This window comes from Nelusetta ayraudi, unplaced genomic scaffold, assembly GCF_046127955.1.
Source record: "Nelusetta ayraudi isolate G7.1 ecotype Tasmania unplaced genomic scaffold, CSIRO-AGI_Nayr_v1 ptg000011l, whole genome shotgun sequence".
In the NCBI taxonomy this organism is placed as follows: domain Eukaryota; kingdom Metazoa; phylum Chordata; class Actinopteri; order Tetraodontiformes; family Monacanthidae; genus Nelusetta; species Nelusetta ayraudi.
This window is the reverse complement of record NW_027466061.1, coordinates 1510242-1535153: the sequence shown is the minus strand read 5'-3', so window position 1 is coordinate 1535153 and position 24912 is coordinate 1510242. Positions and strand designations below refer to the sequence as shown.

At 45.0% G+C, this 24912-nt stretch overlaps 2 protein-coding genes across 7 annotated transcripts in view; one reads left to right on the top strand and one right to left on the bottom strand.

The window, feature by feature from the left end:
• The window catches only part of nrip1b (nuclear receptor interacting protein 1b), a 167045-nt gene that overhangs the window by 5761 nt on the left and 136372 nt on the right, over window positions 1-24912 (bottom strand). The gene's annotated exons all lie outside the window — the stretch shown is intronic.
• Window positions 5959-22859, top strand: wscd1b (WSC domain containing 1b). Of its 2 annotated transcripts, XM_076019932.1 has the most exons (9): window positions 5959-6113; window positions 7755-8484; window positions 15397-15511; window positions 16939-17123; window positions 19446-19567; window positions 19977-20154; window positions 20680-20844; window positions 20950-21150; window positions 21896-22859. In XM_076019932.1, exons 2-9 carry the CDS (start codon window positions 8079-8081, stop codon window positions 22246-22248), a joined length of 1725 nt encoding a protein of 574 aa, XP_075876047.1. In that variant the 5' UTR covers window positions 5959-6113; window positions 7755-8078; the 3' UTR covers window positions 22249-22859. The 2 variants fall into 2 exon arrangements, with proteins under 2 accessions (XP_075876047.1, XP_075876048.1); XM_076019933.1 differs by lacking the exons at window positions 15397-15511; window positions 16939-17123.

The following is a 24912-nucleotide window of genomic DNA, read 5'->3' as shown; positions in this document are numbered from 1 at the left end:
GCATGCGGTCCGATTCAGGCAAAGGTGCATTGACAATAGGCATAGACTTGGAAATCCAAAAGTTACTGGTCAAAAAACACAGAGGCCTGTAGGGGACAGCGCTGGATGACGTGCTGGTAGAACAGACAAGACGATCTGGCGCAGAGGAGACAGGGAGCGCAGCTTAAATACAAGCCAGGGCTCAGAGGCAGCGAGACACAGGTGAGACACATTGGGGTAATCATTAAAGGCGGGAAAACTAGGACAGAAAGTAAACACAGGAATAACACGTGGGAGGACGAGACGCTCAAAATGAAACAAGAAGTAGGTAACAAACTAAACTGAACCCAAAAAACAGACATTTACACTGCATAGACCTGACAGTAGAAGTTGTCCAGTTGCTGCCCACTCAGGGCACCAGGAGGCTGTTAAAATGCCCATGAGACCAGATGTTTAATTTAAATCAATTGATTTGCAATTATCAAAATAAATTCATTTCAAGTTGCGACATTGAGGTTAAAGTGAATAACTGAATAAATGCTGGAAATACTTTAATTATACTTCCTTTCTTTGCTGCCTTTTCTGTGCTTTGATACTTTGACACTGGATGATGGTGGATTCATAATTTTCATGCTAAATTCTTTTAAAGCAGGATGCAATGCAACCAAAATCAGCAGCGCTGAGATTGAAACCATATGCCAACATATGCTAAACTCAGACTGCTGTACTAATTTGGTATGCCACTTCTTCAGGCCGGTTCCGTTCCGAATGCCAGGTGCGGTTATAAAGAGGCATCCTTTTTCAGACTGTCAACTGACCTACTTTACAGTGCTCACAGCCGTATTTTGTCTTCACTGACAATATAAGTCTAGCATTGACACAAACAGGAATCTGTGTATGTACACCATCTTTTTGCATTGCCACCATACATGTGCAATCCCTCAGAGAAGACAGTAAAACTACTTTGTAAGCAAACCACTATAACATATATAAGTGCTTGTAAAAAAAACCCACGTTAGACGATGACAGTAAGATCTCATGTTGATCGACCAACATGCTTAGCTTTGGCCTAGCATTAGCCCAGCTACAGTGACAATCTAACCCAGTAGATTTCGACTGACAGCTTTAAGCATTGCCCATCGTCTCATATTGCTCTCTCATCCCTTCTAAACGGTTCACACCTAATTACACAGGCAAGGAAACATACACAAAAAATATGCTTGGAAAATCTGCTTAAAATTGAATATATATTGTATCTATTTAGACATGACAATAGGAGATGACAAGGCTTGACAAGAGTGTGGCAGAACGCTGTGAGGCCATAAAGGTCGCTAAATCTCTTGGATCTCAGTGACGTGAGGTGTCATATTAAATATAAAGAGAGAGAGAGAGAGAGAGAGAGAGAGAAGAAGAGACAGAGAGAGAGAGAGAGAGAGAGACTTTGGACTGGGTTGAATGGACGTCTTTCAAACTCATGTATGCGAGAGAGGCTGCACGTTCTGGATGACTCGTGCTCATTAGATAAAGGTCTGCTAGGACACCGGCCAGGATTCTTCTTTCTTTTTTTTTATATTTAACATTTTGACATTTGAACAATTTCATTTTGTTATTGAGCTCACACCACGACAGGACAGGACAGGGGATGGCATGGTGTCGTCAGTGAAATGGCGAGCTCTGACAAAAGACTTGACAAGAAGGAGAAAAGTGAAAGATTGATGCGGTTGGCGGTCATCCAACCTGCAGACGTCGACCTGACAAGCGGGGAGGAAGGAAGAGGAAGATGAGGTTTGTACCGTCAGCATTAACAAGTAGAGGAAAACTTTGACGACAGACATGCAGAACGGCAGAGCAGCAAGCAGCAGCGCATCCCTGAAAATGAAAATGAAAATGTGCCCACGCGGGACTGCAGCCAGGACCTTTGCAGAGGGAGAGGTTATCTTTCCATCCACCCACTCCTTTGCACAGCAGACATCTATTGATTTTTCAAGATAACATTTTCTTTTAACCTCTTAAAATGGCAGTTAGGGAAGCATGATGTCATGAGGCTGTAATGAAAACGTGACAGATCAAATAGTGGTGAACGTGATTTATCTGTTTTACGGTCCTCAAGAGCTGGTGCGCCACAGAAATGCTACCGTGCGGACGCTAATGAACAAAACCCGAGCAAAGCAACGTTAAATAATATGCCGTAATCTTCAGGGGCATCTCTAGATTAAGGCTGTTTTATTAAATGTGGAAAGAAAAACAATGTGCACACAGACACAAACACAGACAAGTCCCAAACCCAAAGACCAGCCACAGTTCAGGAATGTAATATTCTCATATTGTGCCCAAAGCCAAGCTATTCGTCTTTAGTTAACAGGGAGATTTAAAGTGGGTCAGGGCTGTCATGGGGCTCTGAGTTGGCACAAGAGCCAGCCAGAGCCATTAAGAGTCAAATCTATACAAATATATTCAATTCCATGCATGCACATCCTCGAAGGCACTGTTAACAAATACATTCTGAAAAACAAAACCATGCTCCAAGGCTTCCAAGGCTATCTCAAATGTATGCTTGTGCATCAGAGGCCAAACAACAAGGTGTTGAGTCCATGCATTGCTCCTGAACCCTGTCAACCAGGACACGGCCCATTGGGCAGGCTTGGAAGAATGAACATATTATTTTGAGTAAGATCCCATCCACATTGAACCGCCACTTCCTGTCAGACGTGCCCCACGCGGCGCTATCTGACTGCGAACAGAAGCAGAGGCACCACGAGGGTGATGGAGAGGGCGGCGAACTGCCGTTTTAGAGGAGAACGTCGGTGTCGTCAAGCATCTGTGACATTCTGACAAGAGCAAAGCAAGATTGGTCAGGATTGGCTGTGGGAGAAAATCGTGGTATTGAAGGTCGACTGCAGGAACAAGGATGGCTGCTGGAGGAACGTTGCAGTGTGTGTGTGTGTGTGTGTGTGTGTGTGTGTGTGTGTGTGTGGGGGGGGGGGGGTAGAAATACTGCTGACTGCAGAATCTGCCAAACAGCAATAGTGTAAAGTCAAAGTGAATCGAGGATTAGAAAGGAGTAGCGAGGCGAGGAATCAAGAGCCAGAGCCAGAATTTTGCACTAAAGGATAGAAATCAGCATAGTTGATAAACACGTTGCAAAAACAGTCATTAATGTCTTTACATATGATACACATAATGTGTATCATATGTAAAGATTAAAACTAAAGAGGTTTCCTCCTAACACATTAATTAGCATATTAAATATCAAAATAATGATTTTCTGTTATTTCCTTATCTTTATCTGCTGCCATTAAGGATAATAAAAAGGGTTCTGGTGTCGCTGTGGACAAAATATGCAAAAATATGTGCAATGCATTTTGGTTTTCCTATCTCAGTAACTGTGAGTGGGGAAATGGTTGACGGATACGCAAACAATTAACTGAATTAATTTAGTTTAATTAATTCAAGGATTTCATTTTGAAAGTTAAATCATTTTTCAATATGTGCAAACCGCAGACGGAAACAAGCAAGTGCGTCTGTCTTTCCTGAGGCGTCCAGTGTCTGAGGCAACACAGAGGGATGGAGATGAAAGAAGGGAGACGGTCTGTTGTGTCTGGACTGCCGGCTGACTGGCAGCTCCAGCACACAGTCTTTACAGCGGCCAGAGCGCGAACTGACCTGTGAGGGCCTGAACAAGACTGAGGTGATTGCGTTTTCAGCGGCAGGTGGCTTAGTTCACTGAGAAGTAGTGTTGCAGTCAAGACCTCACAAACCGAGACCAAGACATCATGAAGACTAGAAAGTATCGAGATCCAGACAAGACCAAGACATTTACACGTCGAGACCGAGATAAAGCCAAGACTGTACCAAAGAAAAACCACAACTAAACAGAATCAGTGAGCATCTTTTTTAATTCAAGGTTCTTTCTCCATAAATGGCAGAGCAATTTTTCTTTTCAGCAAGGTATCTTCATCTATGTTGAATCATTTGAAAAAAAAAACAAATTTGCTTCATAAAATTAAAAAACAAAAATCAATGAGGAATAATTTAGCTAAAAAATATCATATACCGAGTCCAAGATGAGACTGAGACCCATAAAAATTGGTCTGACCAATCTCAAGTCTCACAACACTGCTGAAAAAACAAGTAAGGTGCGGCCAGGGAGAGATAGGTGTGTGTGTGTGTGTGTGTGTGTGTGTGTGTGTGTGTGTGTGTGTGTGTGTGTGTGTTAAACAAATAGGCAGACTGCTGTGAACTTTGTATTTTCTAAACATAGTCCAGACATGTTTCTTTGTTCGTGTGCAGTTTCCAGTGCACAAAGGGGTGAATTGCATAAGGCAGCAGTGTTACATGCAAATGCCTGTAATGCTAATCGGAAACATATCGTGATAGTGTTGAGTGTGTTGAGCTCAGAAAGGAGGAGGTATCCAGCAGCACCACGAAGGCCTCGTGGTGCTGGTTCTTATCTCTTTCAGTGACATCAATTTGGAACTGAAATATACGAGTGCCATTTTCCCATTAAACGGCTTGACACAGCTAAACAGCTGCCTTTTCCAGTAGAATAAGTTCCCCCTTCTTAAGGTAAGTTGACTAAAAGGAAAATATAGTGCAGCACCCTTAAAAACGACGAGTGGCATTCACATGAACTGCCTTAATGGGCTCAACCCCTTGGTGCCTTACATTAAAGTCTAGCATTATACTGTTCACAAGCACATACAGACCAATGGGGCAACAACAGGGGTAAAATAAGTTACCTTTTGGTATTTTCAAGCACTCTGCAGTAAGAATTAACATTTAAAGGTGCTTTATGTGACATTTAAATTTGCTTCTCTTTATTTTCATAATTTAAATGCCTGCCATTTCTATGAAATATATTCTTTACGTGATGTGTGTCCTGTACATGTCAGGACAGTCAAATGAATATGACAAATATCTTCAAGGGTACTAGTTTTACTCAACATCGATTCGGTAAGATGACAGAAAGGCATCTGCTGTGTCATATCATGGGTGAGTTCTGGAGTGTAACTGCTCTACTGGGTGTCATGAAAATACGTATATAGAGAAGGAAGAGGGCAAAAAATTGGTCATCATTATGGATTCATTTCATACAGGAACGCAAGGCCGACCCTGCTACACCACCAGCTTGCAAATCTACTTCTTGATATGTGGGTACCTATATATATATATTTCCATTTGTATGTCTGTTCCTGTCTTCCTCTGGTCATGCTTTGGAGATAGAGGGAACTGTGGATAATTACGTGGACAGTGGCAGTGGCCATTACTGAGAAGAGGCAGCTAAGCCAGGCCATAATAAGATCAGCTCCTCTGCTGTAAACAAGGACAATGAACCTCGTTGTCGGAGCGCTGTTCGTGGTGCTGAAACACAAAGACGAGTCATTGAGCTAAATGAGCTCAAGTAGAGAACAACAACAACAACAACAAAAGAGCAATCAGGAATTGGGATCAAGAAGCATCATTTCATCTCGGAGCTGCGCTGGTCAGGAAGTCAGGAGATGAACCTCGAATAATAATAATAACGATGATGCGGAAGCGGTGATTAACGCATCGTCCCCTGTTGCATTGGAAAACTTTCCCTCTTTCATTCATTCTTTTTTTTTTTTCTTTTCTTTGTCGTTAATAGAACCAACGACCTTCAGTTTAAATGGACGGGTGACTCATTGCCGCGGAGGCTCGAGTGAGGAGCGAGGTTTTATAAAAGCCGCCGCAATGTTGTGTTTCAGCGCTCCGCTCGCCGGACGCGACGTCCGCCGAGCGGCGACGCGTTCACGTCACCGATGAAAATTAGAGCGACAACAACCACCCCCCCACCCCCTCCTTCTCCCGCTGCTGCTGCCCATCAAACCTTCCCCTCCCCCCGGTCCTCTCTCTTTCTCTCTCTCCGTCGCCAGAAAAGACTGACACGATGCGAGCAGGGGTGGGAGGGGGGAGGAGGAATGGGTGAGGGACGGGAGGGGTGATGGGGGAGGGGGGAGGGGGGAGGGGGGCGGCTTATATAACATCAGCTGTGGGAAACGATGTGGAGCCGCGGCGGCGGAGGAGACCTTCAGCGGACGGCGAGCGGCGGGAACGGCAGTGAACGCACCGCCGGTCGGACTCGCGAGCGCGAGGGATGCGCAGAGCGTCTCTCGGTAATGGACGTTTGACTCTCTTTGATTATGATTTTTTTTTTTGTGTGTGTGTGTGCCTGGGTTCGGTACTTGGAGGGGAAGGGGTGGAGGTGGTGGAACACCTCGAATCCTTCAATCGCGGTTCGGCGTCGCCGTTTCGATCGCTTCCTCTCGTCGTCGCCCCCTCCCTCCACCACCACCACGGCAACAAGCAGCACGGCGCGCGGGCTGTTTTTGTCCCCCCCCCCCCCCAAGGCGTCTTTTTCGACGTATAATCGAGGTGGTGGGGAGACAAAAACCAACACGGAGTTGACGGCAACTTGGTCGCTCGATGCGAGGCGGCTTCGTGGTGTGCAAACTGTTGCTTCTCGTCCTCGGGAGAAATACCGCATGCAGCCCGCCTCCTCCTCCTCCTCCTCCCGCTGCTGTCCTCCGCGGTGGAGGTGAGACACGGTGAGTCGGAGCCACTTGGCCAGACGAGATGAGCGGGGGGAGGGGGGGGGGGGGAGGAGGCCCCGAGATGGCGAAAAGTGGAGCTGAAGGGCAACGACGCTGGCCGGCATCGAGTCGAGCGCACACGAAACCTGGAGTGACACCCAAGAAACCACCACCACCACCACCACCACCACCCACGTACACAGGTGTCAGGTCTCCGTTGTCAGGGTCAGGAGACCCCCCACCACCACCTGCTCCTCCGGAGGAGCCGCACCAGACTTTGGAGAGATTTCAATCAGCCTATTGATGCATTTCTTTCCCCTCGTCGTCAAAAAAAAAAATTACTGATTTTTCCTCATCACTTATTTATATCTCCACAGATGGAGGAGATGGATCGCATGCTGATTTCTGATCCTCGTTTCACGCTCCCGCAGACGGCGTTTGTAATCTGCTGGTGTCATTCTGTCAGACAATTTGATTATTTCTAACAGCGACGGCGGTCGACCAAGCAGTCAAACTGCCATTTCTCTCTCTCTTTGCTGAGAGGGAGGACGTCGCCTTCGCAGAGGGTTTTCATTCATGTGACAGGAGCAGTGCGGCGCTGCCACACAGAGGAAGGAGAGAACTTGAGGCAGGGTTTGAAATTGGGAGAAAGAATAAGAAGGTTGTGGTCTGAGGTCTTCCTGTGTCTGCGCGGGTTCTTATCGGGTTCTCCAGCTTCCTCCCACACTCCGGAAACATTAGTGTAAGGTGAACTGGGAAGTAAATTGTCCGTAGGTGTGAATGGTTGTACGTTTGTTGGTCTTTCGATGTGGAAGTGCGAATAACTGGCGACTTGTCCAGGGTGTCACCCTGCCCTCGCCCTCGATGGCCCTGTTTGCACTTGGTCATTTCATGCGTTTTTCGTATTCCGATCGGCAAAAAACACACGAAGTAACCAAGTGCAAACAGTCCAAATCCGTTTTGTCATCCGAATACCCAAACCACCTCGACCACCTGACTGCTGCGATAGACTCCAGCAGAGCCTGAGTGCAGGAGGAAGCAGGTCTAGGAGATGGATGGAAACAGCAGGAGTGAGTGTGTGACCAAATATCACAAGATGTGTTGCAAAGACGCCGCAAACCCACCAGTGAGCCACCAGGGCCCGCTGTGCAGCCGACCTGCTGGACTTGTGTGACCGTCACTCTTGACTTTAAATCCACTGCTGCTTCTGTTTCCACCTTCCAGAGCCTCGGAATCCTGAAGTCCAGGACGGCCCACTTGGATCTTTTGGACCTGCGGGTCCTGCAGAGCTCAGGATGCTGGAGGTTGTTCCTAGATTGACCCGCAGTGAACTTCTGCTGGCGTCTTCAGCCTGGTCTTCAGCCTGGTCTTCACCCTGGTCTTCAGCCTGGTCTTCACCCTGGTCTTCAGCCTGGTCTTCAGCCTGGTCTTCACCCTGGTCTTCAGCCTGGTCTTCACCCTGGTCTTCAGCCTGGTCTTCAGCCTGGTCTTCAGCCTGGTCTTCAGCCTGGTCCCCCCAGCTGCTGCTCCACTGAGGTCGAGGGCAGGATGGCGGTGGCCCTCTGCAGACTCAACTGCCTGCTGAGACGGGCCCGGGTGCTGCTGCTGTGCCTGGGCATCGCCTACCTGATGGCCGGCAGCGTCCTGCTGCTGCAGCGCTCCGGCGTCAGAGTGGCCCACCCCAACCCAGCCGGCCTGGCTCCGCCTCCGCCCCTCTCGGCCCTGGCCGCCCCCCCCACGGCTCTCAGGGCCGGCGGCCTGGGCGTGAGGGCTCGCTCCAGGTGGGCCGCCGTCCGACACGTGTCCGGAGGAGGAGGAGGAGCCAAGGCAGGAAGGCACTGGCCAGCCTCCCAGAACCTCGGGGTCCACCACCTGCACCGCCGCTGGTTCCACAGCCTGCTGCCAGAGACCCCCCAGCAGAGGGCGTCGGTGCTGAGGAGCGGTCGGCACAAAGGTACCAACACACCCAGAACGTTGCTGACAGCTCAACATCCTCAAAATCCAAGCAGGTTCTCCTCTAACGCGCAGTGCTGAGCTCAGCAGTAGAGAACCTCCTCGTGGGAAGTCAGTTCAGTTTTTATCAAACCAGGTAAAATCTCTTCGACATCAGGAGATGAAGGGCGCCCTGGTCAAAAAGGCTGAAGCTCCATGTAAAACAGCAATAGTTCCAGTCAAAAGTAGGATAATCAAATTAAAATGTTGAAAACCAACAATTTGAAATGAACAACAACAAAATGAAGACAGTAATAATATAAAACACACTCTTTTAAGATTCACACTGCTGAGTGAGTAAAATTCACTCACTCGGCAGTTGTGGCGCTCATAACTTAACCTTTATTAGCCGGGATAAAATGTTTTTCTTACTGTGTTTCCACCCACATCTATTGTGTGTATTGATTGTACGTATGTACCATGCGCCAGGGTTCGTGTTTGCCTGTTGATAAATACACATTGTATAAACAAAGGAGAGATGCGCCAACAAATCAAGTAGCGAAAACAGTGAGCAATTGTTTTGACAAATAACAGATTTTAGTTTTTTAAAGAAGGCGTGTTTATTCATCTCCCAGAGATCCCTGAATGTGACATTGCAGAAACATTCCAGGTGCCCACGCCAGCACTTATTTTCAGTAGACACTATTTTACATAAAAAAAACAAAAAAAACAATCAACCAAACAAAACAAAGCAGAGTTTATTTATTCATCCTGATTCTGGAGTAGCTCGAATGAAAATATTTGCGTTATTAAATGATAGTACTGAACAGTAAAAAAAAAAAAAAAAAGGTGTTTTGCGGGGGAGGGGCAGGAGTGGGTCATCGTGTTATTATTTTACACCCTAAAAACTCGCCTGGACTGTTGTGAAATCAAAACTCCCTCATCCGCATTCCCAGACTTTGTTTACTATGCACATCAACATCACTGGAACTGTTGTTTTGCCCGGTGAGGGAGAGCAGCCGTGTAGCCGGCGTTGACGCTAACAAGGGACCGCCGGACTCTCACTGCTTGGCCCATTTACATGAACTGAGTGAGACACTGACACACGTGATTCTGATACTTCTCTCAAGCCGTGTCCTGACTAGCAGGAATATTTGCTGCAAAGGTTAATATTAGATATCAAAAAAATATTATCCCCTATCATTAACTGCATTAAAACAAATGCTCAGGTAGTCCCAGTTCCAATAATTTATTTCTATCAATCATTAATTGACAATGTAGACTCTGTATTCTTCTTCTTCTGTAATTTAATGCTGAAGGCTCTGCCTCCTAAACCAAAGCATATATCAATGATGCTCTGGCTGACCATGTTGAGTAGAGGTACGCCGTGGTGATGGTGTGGTGACTGAGACACAGCTTTCCCTGGTAAATAATACACGACGGCGGCAGACGCACACCTCTGCGTTACTATTTTTGACATACTTAGCTAGGATAGCTTCGGACGCCAAAGGTAACGCAGTTAGCGAGGCGACTGACAACAGCCTTCATTGTACATTTATGGGGGGAATGATGGTGACCTTAGAACATTTAGACGAGCTTCATTAAACATTTATATGACATTTAACGTGTGGGTGCTTCACATCTTGTAGATGAGGAGCAGCGCTCACTGATCCTCTTCGGCAGAAGGGAAAGCAGCACGAGAAGCAAAGTAGATTCTGAACGATAAATTAGTCATTACGAAGATAGAAGTGATCTTATTTCTGACGTGTGCTGTCTCTTAAGCCATGTTCAGAATCATTTGGACTCTTTTAAATGGCCCTTCAGCTTTGCTGTTGTTAAGCAGGTCTGTCAGTGTGTTGGCCATTTTGTTGAAACAATGGCTAAAGTGGAATTATCTCCTGTGAAAAATAAACTGTCCTTCTGGTACATTCTTGAAAGGCGTCGTGCAAGAACTCTTAATCTCGAGGGGGAAAAAAGACAGTGTACAACAGCTCAGTGTCTAAATAGGGCAACACAGATTTTTCTTTTTTAAAAAAAGGAAAAGTTGCAGGCAGAAATGAGCCAAGTCGGAGCAACAGCCATCTGGCAAATGCTTCCCTTAAAGAGTTTTACCCTGAACCAAAAATCGAATTACCAAGATTGGTTGTAAGAACAGCTTGTGTAACGTTGTGTTCCAGGGCCTTCTTCTTCTTACTACCACCATGGGTAATAATAGTTAATAAAAGTGATACCGTGTATCGTTTTACGTGTTTATGAAATGAAATGAAACATGACAAGCTAACTCTGAGACCTCCTTATTAGAATTAAATCTAGCGCACTCTAGATGTATTTTGCTTTTAAATATTAAGTGCCCAGCAAGAAAACAAATAAGAATGTTATACCATCAGTGTCACAGCCACTAGCTGTGCATTAAGTGTTCAGAGGGTTTAAAAGTGAACGCTTACTCCCTCTTCTTTACAGTTCCTTCGTAAGATGTTGTTGTGTGAGTGCGGTGATGAGAATCCAAATGTGTAGATTCACCTGCAAAAACAAAAGAAGAAGGAATTGTTTCCACTCAGATGTCACATTTTAAATTAGAAGCACGTTTCACATGGTTAGTGCAGACACTTTACTGTAATTGTTCCCTCAAGAATCTAAATTGAGACTCTCTTGAGTGTTCAGCCAAGGTTTGGACTCATTAAACATCTCTTTTCTATCCAACACAATTTTGTTTGCCAAATCCAGCAGCTATATTTTTTGGGGGACTTGAGCCTGATCAACACAGGACGTCTGTGGCCAAAGCCAATATAGCATGTGACAGTTTTAGAAATATGGATTATTACCATTTTACACACGCTCTTCCATTCTGCTACTTTCCCCGCTGTGGAAGAATAAAGACGTATCAGGTGATCGCTGATCTTGTACTGCACAATGAACATAAAACATTTTTTAAACAACTTTCTTACACCATCTGAAATTGAAACACTGTTTAAAGATAGTCAACAGTGCTGATTTTACACAGTGGTACTGCAATTATTTAACATTTATTATTAAGTAAGGCATTAAAAGGAAATCACATAATATGCAAAATTAAAGGCCTGAGGTTCTGATCACAAGCCAACCCATTATTCACTGTTTGTAAAACAGCATGGCTGTTTTACAAACAGTTGTAGTGAACTCTCGTCAACTCTAACCCTGACCCTGCGTGCTGCATTGATCCAGAAAACCAGCGATCCAACAGTTCTGAGCTCCGACCTTAAAACTGTGAACCAATGGTAGAATGTAACAGCTCGATACTGGGGGTCTTATAGGTTCCACCCCTTCGCCAGGCCACTACAAAAATAGCCTCAAGGGAGACTCCATGTCCAGGTACCGAGGCCCAGATCTACAGGGTTGTATCAGGAGAGGCAGCAGACCACATAGAAATCAGATTGAAGTATTGATCCAATACAAGAACAAGAGGTATTTTTTACTTGCGTCTGAGATTAGTGTCTGACTAGACAACATGTTATCCTTTGGTAACATCCAAGTTGTATCAGACAGTGTATATCTTGTAAATAGCCAGTGTCTTGCTATATTTAGCATTTTGTGTTTCTATTATTATTGTAATAATAATAATTAATATTTTACAATCAATGTCTGCCCCGAGTTGACATTTTATCTTATTCCATTTACTTTAGTTAGTTCAGTATCTGTGTCCTGACCCGTCCGATGTTTTCAACTGGCTTTATCATGAGTATATTTTATAATTATGTGAATAATCCTGTTCCCTTTGACCTGAGACCAATGCAATTTTTCACAGGAAGTGCACTTGCTGCTCAGTACACTGAGAGCTGATTCAAGCAGAGCACTGAGAAACCTGATGAACGGATCACCAAAGGAAGTGACTCAGTTCATTCACCCTGAAAAATTGTTCACATGGGGAAAAAAACAAAAAAAACAAAACATCAGTGCACATGCTTTACACTTTTAGGTATTCATAGATCCCAGAGCTCTGCCTATTCAAACATTTTACAATGAAAGTATGCGGAGCACGGGAAACTTTGTGCCTTCCAGGGATGACTTACAAAATCCTTGATATGTAAAACACATATCAGAGGTACTACGAGCTCAGAGACGTGCAGAGGGATGACAAGTGAGAAATATTACGGGGTGGTGCAGTCGGAGACGCACGCTCTATTTTCATATTCCTTCACGTCTCAGGTTCCTGTTGAATATGGTGTGAAGGGATGTATTGCAGTGCAAAGAACAGATGGTTGGTTTGCACATGACTGTAGCCACTGCTGCCCACAGGAGAGGGAACTAATACTGATACTAACTCTTTCAGTCCAGTTTCCATTCTTTCTATCGCTGCTTCTCCTGCACTCGGGGATGCAGTGGGGCACTGCAGCTGCTGTCTCGCCTGTCTTTGGGTGAAGGTGGCGTTACAACCTGCACGAGTCACCATTTATCACCTCATAGAAAAGCAATTAACCATTGGACTCACTCATACGGCCAGTTCAGAGCTCTCAGTTGGCCTCAAGCCGGAGAACCTAGGAGAACCCACGCAGCCTCAGGGAGAAGGTGCAAACTCCACACAGAAAGGGATCCAACCCACAACCTTCTCACTGTGAGGTGACAGCGCTAACCACTGCACCAACATTTGAATGATGTAGGATAAATTCACAGAATTTCAGAAACTGGTCAAACTGGTGTGGCCCACTAAACATTCATCCATTTTCTCCGACTGCTTCTCCTGCACTCAAGGTCAACGGGTGTTGCTGGAGCCCAGACTTTGACCATTCCAACAGTGATTTAAATTCAAATAAAAAGGTTTTGCTGAGTACTTGTCAGAAAACGTTCCTACATACTGAGTGTTGTCCGTCAGGCTGTGCAAACATTCTAACATTATGTTGTTGGCAAAGACAAAACACCGCTCACACACTTTGTGAGTGTTATTTTACGTGTTACTCAATGATCTGATCTGGGGTTCATTTCGTCAAGCGTACGTACATTACACACTCCTGCGGTGACACGACAGACCGAGGGTCGAGTCCGTGAACCCATGTTTAACAGACCCACACGGCCTCAGACTTGGCCATCGCGGGACTAGCCTTCCTCCATCTCCACCATCACAGCGTCAGACTCCATGCAGTCACTTCGATCATGTCGGGGAATTGAGACTGCTTCCTTCTATTAACCCTCAGAAACAGCTGCCCGGGGCCTCTCCTTCACTTTGATTAAAGCAATGACCTGTCCTGCTGGGGGAGGGAATGGCTCTGTGTGTCTGAGGGTCGTGGGTTGTGGGGCTTTGGAAAGAAGGATGGATGGAAGGAAGGATGGAAAGAGAGAAGGAAGGAAGGCTTTCAGCCAGCAGCTGCTGATGTACTACAGTGTTTATCTCCCGAGGCGCGGGTGGCTGGTGACTCCCAACACAACCGGCTGGACGGACATCAGAGGACATCACAGTGATTGGATCATGAATTCGGTCTGCCAGTAATTTCATACTCCATTGCTCTCCTCCATCTTGCCAGTGCGTCTAACTGCTATCTTTTCAGTGTTGTATAAGCTATGCTGTACTCAACCTACTGTAGCCATTTGTCTTTACAAAGCAGACTGCAGGCTCAATTTGTTAATACACACCTAAAAAAAAAAGAAAGGAAACAAATCTAAAAACAAATATCTATGTTTGTACATATAGGTGGACAACACCCAGCTGGAAAATGCGGTTGTCTTGGCTCGAGTGCAACCCAGACTGCTTATTGTCTTATACCCATGGGGCGAGTTGTAAATGAGATAAGCAGACAAAAGAAATTCATACACTAACTCGACACAGGGACTGGTGCTAAAAAAGAATAGAGCAGCAAAGTTTATTAGCACTTCATAACCTATGTTAGCGTATTCCTCATTAGAGGTTCAGTGTGGAAAATTTGCAGGCAAAAACTCAATATTCTACCCATAAAATATATATATATATATTATAAGTGTCCAGTGGCTGTAAAATAAAAGTAGTTTGATTTTACGACCCATACAAAGGTTCTTTTATATAATTATGGCAATGTTCTCGATCATAGGTGTTCACCATCTTGCACTACCATGTTGGTAAAGGCAGCCCAAATGGACAAATCCAGCCCGAGTGTATTTTATGGTCACTGTTAGGTACTTGTATTGAATAAGAAATGGTTCTTTACTGTCACTGAAATGTAGTGGAATCATATTTGCATATTTTTGCATAACATTTATCATAAGTGAATCATATCTATTTTCTGGTATGATAGTTCTGAAATGTCAGAGAGAACTCAATAGACAGGATGGCAATATGCATTTGAGCAGTGGACTAAAGTGAATGAAGCATTCTCACAGATGGCAAGTGCTAGCTGCTGGTGCTCATTACATGCCAAAAAAAAAAATGCTGTTTTGTGCAATAATTTATTGATAAGTTTTAACTAAAATGTGAGCAAAGGAGGTGGAATTTGATGTGGAGTGTCATTCTCCAGCTATTTGGCTCTTTTTCATTTACAGGGCTAATTGAGCTAATTACACAGAATAAAATGCTCTCAGATTGAGATTGAGATTAATCAATTAAACCATGATTTACTTTCGTTTGTGAACCGCTTAGTCAATAATATGTCCAATTACAATTTCTCAGAGCATCCGATCGAATTAACAATCCAAACCTCCAAATGTATTAACGAGGCAAGCATGTGGAGCTTATTCAACATGACATTTTCAGAAGAAGAAAACAAAGAATGTTTTTTTCTTTCTTTCCTGGCAAACTATGAAAGTAATTAACACTGAATTGAACTGGCCAGCAAATTGATTAGCTGCCTAATAAAGTTCAGAATATGTTCATATGCTGATGCAAAGTGACACGTTCTGCTGGGGAGGGGCACCGACCAGCTACTCAGGCTGAATGGCCTTTTGTTTTGGAGATGTATCTATTTATTCAGCTTTGCAAACTTTTTGACACTTGCAGGAACGTATGTCGGCTGCTTTTTGCACAACGCCAGCGACCGCGCCCTGGGAGGAACCATGCTGTATGACCTGCGCAAAATGACCAGTTCCCTGTGTCAGGACACCTGCTCTGAAAGGTAACACTTCACAGCTTCTGCTGCTTCGGGGCTCTTTAGAAGAGGCCATAGAAGGCCTGCTGTGTGAGTGAAAGTCTGTGCATCTCAGTCTCCTCCATGAATGTCTTCTGTGTTTTGAGCCAGCGGAGAGCCAGGTGGCTGGATGACAGTAAATGATGAGGCAGGGAGAGAAGGAGAGGGAGAGGGAGGGGGAGGAAAGGGTGATGAGCAGGCCAGGACAGAAGGCTTCATCTGTTCCTGAAGAAGATGGGAGGGAAGTAGAGAGAGAGGGAGGTAGGGAGGGAGGAGTGTATGTTCTGGAAAGCTTAATGAGCTGCCTACAGCAGTTGGTGAATAAGTCGGAGGTGAGACGTGTGCATTCCTGCAGCTGTTGGCTGGAGAACTGTGATCGTACCACCGTGAGGATGAGTGTACGCCGGTGAAACGGCCGTCTGAAGAAGCACGGAAAATGTTGCGCTGGGTGATTTAAATCCCACACACAACCAGTAGCCAGTCCAGTTTGTCCTTCTAAAGGTTACGTGAGTAATATTTGGAGATTTTTAAGAACAAGCGACATCAAGTGGTTACATTTTAGATTGCAGCGTTCTTTACCTCCCATGCAGCTCCATACCTTCCCTCTCCCAAGCTTGCCAGTGAACTACGACGGCTTGCGAGCACAAATCTGTGTCCCTCGTCCACCTTCTTCTTTGTGGATTTATCTGAGGACACAAGCAGTCGAATTTAGCACCTTAAATAAAACACTTTTTGTTATATATTTATAAGCTTTTACTGATATAAAAATCATAAATTAAGCCAAATTTTACACACTTTTATACCTCAGCCAGAGAACACTTGCACACATCTCGAGGCTGCCAAAGATCCGCCCCTGACCACTCCCCTGCCCCCAATTCCTCGCCCCTCCCATGCACTCATTAACTGAACAACCCAATTGCGGCAATGAGCAACAAAAAAAAAATAAATCACCACGATTTACGCAGAAGCTTCAAAAGGACACTCGCAATAAAAGGTCAGTTTTGATGAGGCCTTCGCCAGTGCCGAGAAGCGGGGGCGGGGGACGGGAGGGAGTTCGCGGGGAGGTGGATGAGTCACGGCTGCCGTGATATGCAGTGTGGAGATCAGAGGTGATGCGACTGCAGCTGAGCTGGAATAAGGCATCATCACCGTGGTCAGAGTCCAGGAGGTGAAGCGCGGACAGATATAACGAGGGTGCGGGGTGGAGTGGGGCGGGGCTAGGGGCCTGGGGAGGCAGGACGTAGATTTACAGCATGGAAGCTTCACTTGAGTGATAAGTTTGAAATGTTAGCTCGTGTCCAGGGGGGACGGCAACAGCCTGCCTGGACTGCCCTTGGTCAGGGCAATGACTGTGTCTTATTTGGTGTGTGTGTGTGTGTGTGTGTGTGTGTGTGTGTGTGTGTGTGTGTGGCCAGTGGGTACCAGTTTGCAGGCCTGGAGTACGGCGCTGAATGCCACTGTGGCAACAGGATCAGCAGCCCCCGTGTTGCCGAAGAGGACTGCAGTCTGATGTGTCGCGGGGAGCGGGGGTCTCCCTGCGGGGGGGTGGGACGACTCTCCATTTACAAGGTGGAAGAGCAGCTGCCGGGTCACAGGAAGTGTGAGTGTTTGCCCTTTCATACCGCCGGTTGACTTCACTTCACTACACCTCTCACATCCACACATTGGCTTCTGGCTCTCATCCTCGAAACAACCCAAACTATCCATACGAAACTATCTATATACCTATATATCTATATCTATCTAACTATATATATATGTATATATATATATTCATGTGTATATATGTGTATATATACATATATATGTATGCATATGTACACATACACACGCACACACGCACAGGCAGCAATTTCAGGGCTATTTTTTTTTTGCGAGCAGCAGCTCATTCTCGAGCCTTGGAAAATACAATACTGCAGATCCGCGGAGCGAAAAACCATCTAGATATTGAAATAATCAGTCACCCCACATGTTCCCCTGTGTCCCGCTGTTGTTAATTCCTCCATGCAATCCTTTTTCCTGTGAGACGCTCAGTTTTGTAGTTTGAGGTGCAGATCTTACACTGTTTTCTCCAACCGCATCTCTCACCATGCAGAGAGACTTGCGCTTAATTCTGACATCCTCCATTCACCCTCTGCTTAAAGCTGTTTGGACAGCAAGGCAGGTGCAGCAGCTCATCCAAGAGCACAAACATATTTTCTTCCTGGAGATGGAGATGGAGAAATATGGCTGTAAACTAGCTCACAACGACGCCTGTGAATCCGAATTGCTTCATTGTTTCACATTTTCCCCTAGCGTTTCAGGTCCATATTACTGTTTCATTTAAAAAAATAAGATAAGATGCCGGGTGTTCGTTCTCCAGCGTGTTATGGTTGCACTGGTAGCATTGTTCAGTCGCGACTACTTCAGAGTACAGGAAGTGCCTACTTCCTGTATGTTCTACAATGCGCCACATCAGCGTTGAACAGTACACAGCGATGCTTCTCAAACTGCGCATATGGAACAAAAACAAGAAAAAACGTGTTGTTTGCTGAGGGTGAATGATTCCATAAACACAGCGAAAAATGTTAGAGCATTGAGTTTCACAGATCAATGCAGGGTGGAACAAGGCTCTGACTGCTGCAAGTGCTGTTGCTCTGACTTGAAGTAAAGATGCAAGAGATCACAAGTTTGTTCTATCAAAAAGCAGTAATTGTAATAATAATAATAATAATAAAAATAATAATAATAATAATAATAATAATAATAATAATAATAATAATAATAATAATAAAAATAGTAACAGTGAGCTGTACTGTAACCACAGTGGTGCCTTTCATCCATGACAATGTACAGTATATGCAAAATGTCATGAAAATGCAGCGTTTGTAAAGGTCCTCTTATGTTTCCACATTATACTATTGTGCTCGAGGTTTTTTTTTTTATGAAATCACACACAATGTTATACTGTGACAATCTCATGTGTGCCCTACATTAAAACACGGAAAGTGATGATCAGCATTTGAAAACATATCCCTAAAAATGGAACACACCATTTATGTTTCATTTATGTTTCATTTCTGTTTCACTTCCATCAGCTCAACAAATACAGCACCTGGCTGTTCTTCGCTCCATCCTTCCTGTCTTTTATCATAATAGAATGGAGTTGGAGGACAGTGTGTGTCGATGCTGAGCGGGGCTGCTCCTCCGAACCAGCGGCTCTTTCATTTGTCAATTTGCATTTTGCATTAACTCACACTCGGTGCAACACTACATTAATTGCATTTATGGGAAATTCTCCGAGGCGTGTGTATATCGCATTTGCGCACACACCGTTGTGCATCTGGAATTGTCAGCTCGTCTCCCCTTTGTTGCACTAGACAGCGTGACAAAACACATTTGGTTCACTTTGATTTTGAGAGTCATTGTACTTCTGCGCAGGAGCGGCAGGCGGGGAGAAGATGTCACTGCTGTAGGGCGCCGTTGCAATTCTAAATCCTCGTTAGCCGCATGAAACAAAGCAGGGTATACAGAAACATTTCCTCCAAGTAAGAAACTCTTTCATGTTTGCGGAGATGTGCCCCACGTCTTCACTGTTTGCAAGGTCATATGTTTTATATGGACGTTTATACATATGGAATTAATATTTTATGACTGGAGTGTTTTCTGTCCCCGGAGGATTCCAGCCGCATTGCATTTTTTTATAAACCTGAATACACTTAAATACACACATACACATGTAATCAGTGAGAAAGTGCAGATTGGTCATTTAAATTCAGCCTTATGCTAATAGGATGCTGTTGTGTTTGAAGTTCGGGTTCAGTCAAGAATTCTTCTCCGCTCCTCTTGTCAGTAGATAAATAAAAATGTCCTATTCGGTCTATTTTTCCTGTCGCCTACGTTTAACTGTGTTCTTGTTGTTTGTGTACTTTTCCGTCTCCAGTCAGAAACATCCACTACCGCGGCTGCTTCAAGTTGCCCAAGAGCACTATTGACAAATTAGCAATCGACTCTTCGCAGCCAAACCTAACCGCGCAGTCCTGCATTGGGACCTGCACCGACAAGGTATGAAATGGATGACGTGTTTATTGCACACAGCTGTAGACACCGCAGGCTGTCTTCATGCCCTGCAGACCACATTTGTTCTTGAAAGCAGCTTTTGCAGAAAATGTAATGTTCATCGCTCACCTAAAGGAAAGACGCTGAAGTCTACCACCGTATGCAGCAGCCTCTCTTCTATTAAAACTTTACTGCGATGTTATTAATACAACATCAACCACATTTGACCACCCTTTGACAGTCGTCCTCTTTTACTTTTGTCCAGCGGAGGAAAATAAAGTGCTATAATCAGTTTTATCGCTAAACCAAGCTGATACAAAATTCTGAGGTAGAAGGAAAGGTCTCAGGGGAGGAAGAAAAAAACTGTGACAAGTCGTTGAAACCCACGGAGAACATTTTCCAACGTCTTTCGCAGGAGCTCCCGCTGGCTGTGTTCAGGGAACCCCATTGTTTCTGCACATGGACGTCTTCTCTCTTTAGCCTGAACCTGCAGTCTGACAACCACAAGTGTTCAGGGAACGACACGGGCGCGGCGAACGTCACGTTCCCCTCTCAGCACGACCACTTCCAGGTGTACCACACTCCTGTGCTCGGTAAGGCAGAGCTACGCTCTCACTCATCTTTCTCTTGCGTACTTTGTTTCGGTGCTACGATTCTGCACAGCCTCACATGCCTCCAACCGTTCCACTAAATAACACAGTGGGACAACACATCATCCGCAACATCTCTTTAGGCAGATATTCAAATTTGAAGCCTAACAAAATTGATTTGTTTGTTGGATTTTCAGTAAGTAACAAAGTAATGAAGTACAAAGACTTCATTACAATATAAAGAAATGTAGAAAAACAACAACTGGGTCTTCGGCCGTGGGCGGGACCTGCTACAGCAGTTTGCCTTTTCGGGCCCTGTCCCTAAAAATATAACAACGGACCAAGTCTGCCATTTGTGGAGTTTCTCCTGATTCTGCCGTGTCATCAGTTTTATCTTTTTCAACATCACAGCAGCTCTGCGTTATTGTAAATGACATCATATATAAACCAACAACCAATACAAGGGGGAAATGTATGTAATGTCTTGTATATTTTCCTTACAGTCCGATATTTCTCGTGTTGTTGTAGACTCCAGGTGCAAAGAGAGAATGTTTCTGCCTCAGAGATCCAGCTCCCTGGTGGCTCTCTCCAGCTTCCCTGGTGCAGGCAACACCTGGGTACGGCACCTGATCGAGCTCGTGACCGGCTACTACACAGGCAGCTTCTATTTCGACGGCACGCTGTACAACAGAGGTAGGAGGGACGTCCTCGTTAAATATGTCGGGACGAGTGCCGAAGCGTGTGCCCCCGTGATGTTGCCGCCCTGCGGCTGACCGCTGACTCATTCGTTGATTGAAGGCTTCAAGGGGGAGAAGGACTACTGGAAGAGCGGCCGCAGCATCTGCGTGAAGACGCACGAGAGCGGCCAAAAAGAGATCGAGATGTTTGACTCGGCCGTCCTGCTCATCCGAAACCCTTACCGCTCCCTCATGGCCGAGTTCAACCGCAAGTGTGCCGGACATTTGGGACACGCCACGGACGCCCAGTGGAGGAGCAAAGGTATTGCACTTCAGTGGAGGAGCGACTCTTGATATTAATAGAACATTAAACCACATGGCGTTATATAACAGTGGGAGCCTGATCGTATCTGATTTCTCTTTATTGCTACTCTGTCTCCCACTCTTTTGCTCGCTCCGTCCAATTTCAACAAGTCTGCCGCGCAGCCACGCAAGCTAATGTGAACATGCGTCATGCTGAGAGGTCGAGATCAGAGAGGAACCAGGGCAGAGAATTTAAAATGCTATGGCTTTTGCCAAATCCTCACTTTTGTACTTTGGTCATTCCGTTCAGTTTTGTCAGGGACACTTTATACAAATCTCACTGAATGCCAATGAAAGGCAAACGTGCACCACTGTGTCAGTCTGTGTTCACAGCGTGTTCCATGAAGCTGCTCAGTGGCTCAGTGGCAGGCGGGGCGCCCTGACTAGGGGGTTGTGGGTTAGTTGTGGGTTGGACGTTAGCACTCACAGAGCTGAACTTGTCATTTATGTGCGTTCATAATCATTTACACACCACCATAATTATTGTTATTTTTTTTTTAATTATTTTTGGCTAACGAGGAAAATAAGGTCTTCGATAGCGACTGAATCTGACTATACTTTGAAAAAAATATGTCATCTTCACCAGAGAGATTGGGGTTATAATGTTTTGTCTTTTGAAAATACCAGGCATGGCTTTCAGTATTGAGGATTGTGCAGAGCCCTTCTTTTGCCCCGAGACAGTGACCCATGTTTGTACTTCACAGAATGGCCAGAGTTTGTCTCCAGCTACGCCCCCTGGTGGGCGTCTCACGCTCTGAGCTGGCTGAAGTGGGGCCGCGGTCTGCTGGTGGTGCATTACGAAGACCTGCAGGCGGCTCTGCTCCCGCAGCTCCGCCTCATCACGGCATTTCTGAACGTCACACCAACCGAGGAGAGGCTGCTCTGCGCTCACAGCAACCAGGACGGCTACTTCAAACGCTCGGGGGCCAAGCACCCCTCCTTCGACCCGTTCAGCGCTTCCATGAGGAAGATGATCGACTCCTTCATTAACACTGTGGACCAGGCGCTCCAGAGCAGGAACTTTAGCAGACTTCCACAGGAGTACCTCCCCAGATGATGGCCTACAACTAGATTGTCCTCAGTGCTCTGACTGCTGCAGCTGAAGATTGTGGAACGGAGACTCTGACTCGTGGATGATCCTGACAGAATGTGAGGGGCTGAAGGACTCACGCTGGGATTCGATGGACAATGCGTCGCCACTGGGCGTGAGTCGGGTAACGGTGCTGAAAGCCTGTGTGTTGGGACATGCTGTCGGAGAATTCTGTGAAGATTTGAGATGATTTGTGGCCCTGCATTCCTGGGATCAGCCGGAAAAAATAAAGCGTTTGATTGCACAGATTTTTAGTGTCGAACTCGGGGAGGAGTTTGTTCTGACCATCAAGGAGTTTCTGTGGTTTTATCAGTTTGCTTTAGTACATATATTGTGTTATTAGCATACGGTAACTAGTCCAACTAACATAAATACCAACAGTATTGGATTCAATGGACTTCCTGTCGACATCCACATCGGGCTACAGGTTTGCAGTTGTGAGGCAGAAATGTCAACCCTTTGCCAGACGAGGCTGCTGCACTCCCTGTGTAACTGCACTTGAATAATGTTGTGCTCCTTGCTGTGAAAATGTAAATGGATATTTCATTTCATTAAAGTCAGTCACTTGTTTACCCTTGCATTATTGAAAGTGTTTCTCTCAAATGAACTATGCTGATGCTTAATGACACTCTCCCTGCATGTTTGTGCTGTGTGTATCTCACTTCAAGGGTCCTCACTGTAGTTTCCCTCCACTGTTCAATGGTTTTGAGGCGGCATATGCTTCCAGATTGCAATCCATGCTTACAACAAGCACTAATCAAACACTCATGCTCACTTCAAAAAAACATGAGCATGAAAAAAAGCGAATGTGTAATTTAAAATAGTCACGTGTATCAACCACTTTAACGTAACACCGTTGTTTGAGGCGAGGTGCCCCCTTGTGGCGGCAGACACAGTTACCAAATAGTCTTTAATTTAGTCTAAAACATGTAGACTTTTTAAAATCTCCACTTAAGGCCCAGGAATAGAGTGTGTTTAGCTGATTGTGATATGTGCAAATGTTTTTAAATAAAAAGGAAATGCCATGCAAATGCGGTGGGAAAGAGCAAAGATATCAAGAAATAAGAATTGCTGCCCACAGCTCTTGCTAAACAAAAGAATACGTCAGGACTCTATACATATATGTGTGTGTGTGTGTGTGTGTGTGTGTGTGTGTGTGTATACAGTATATATACATACATATATTTTATTTTGATTGTTTTTAAAGAAATGCTTTTATTGGAAAATATAAAGCACTGGTAGAATCGGCAAAGCTTTTATTAAATTCTAGTGTTTATCAAGAGAAGTGTGGGTGATCTTCATTCTCAACAAGCTTGCGGCAAGAAGTAATTGAATTGAACCATAAATCTCAAATAATGGTCTGAGTGAACGGAAACGGCTCCCTGCAGGCTGCTTGACGAGCAGGCAGCCTCATCGCGCTCATCCCCTCCATGTTGTCTTGTTCCAGCGGCTCCAGTGAGTTTCAGACTAGTCCTAATTAGTCAAGCATGTGTCATCAGGCTTCACTATCAGATGCCTGTCATAAACATCAAACATAATGACAAAAGCCTGGGCCATATTAATGCACCATATGTTCCTGAAATGCGCTGCGAGCGTCAAAATGTGATGTCTTAACTGTTACTTTTCTCTATACTGTTGATTTAGAGGACTCAAACGGCCGAGGGGAAAAGTGGAATGTCTCTATGTTTTCTCCCATGGATGGTCCAGAGTTTCATCAGAGGGAGGCAGACAGTTCTTTCTCACACCCTCCCGTCATGTGGGCAGGAGTGGAGCTTGTTAGTTGAGCACCTCAGGCAGTGAGACAAGGCAAAAGTGTCGGCTCAGGAGGAATCGCTGAGGACGCGCAATGTCACGGCCAGCAGGGCGTCAGTCGACTGGCTAACGGTGAAAATGAAGAGGCCAGGAAGAACTTTGACTCTTTCTCTGAACTGAACTGCACTGGCGCCGACCAAATATTTTCACTGCCAGATTAGTTTGCAAATAAAGATGTTGAATAAATGTGTAAAATAGAATTTGGTTTTCTCTCAGTACGATACCAAGACTCCCTCAAGACAGCAATGTATTAGTATTGACCATGCAGTAATAATTGCCTGTATCATAGAAAAGTCTCGCACAATTTTGAGCACAGCTCTTTAACATTGATCTAATGAATTGTTTAAAAAATAAAAATTTAAACATGGGGACAACGCCTGCTGGCAAATAATCAAAGTTGAAGAGGACAACATGCACATATTCTGAGTTTCTAGGTTTTAAAAATGTATTATTATTATTATTATTATTATTATTATTATTATTATTATTATTGTTATTATTGTTATTCTTATTATTAGGCAAACTGTGCACCTGTACTGGCGTTCACATGGGCTATGTTTGTGTTTCTAGGTGGCGCTGATATCCAAAACTAACGCAAGTCTTTGCACTCGTGATATGATCACACATTAGTATGACTCAACAGCATCAGCAGAGTACCTCAGGTGCTAAAAGTTGCACGTTCCTATTTTCCCAGGGTGCGCTGCGTGCTACTGCCACCTTGTGATAAAACCTGGAATATTCATTTACAAAAAAAATAGCACCTTGACCCCAGTGCAGATGACACAGGGTTTTCTCCTCCTATGTAGTCTCACTGCCCTG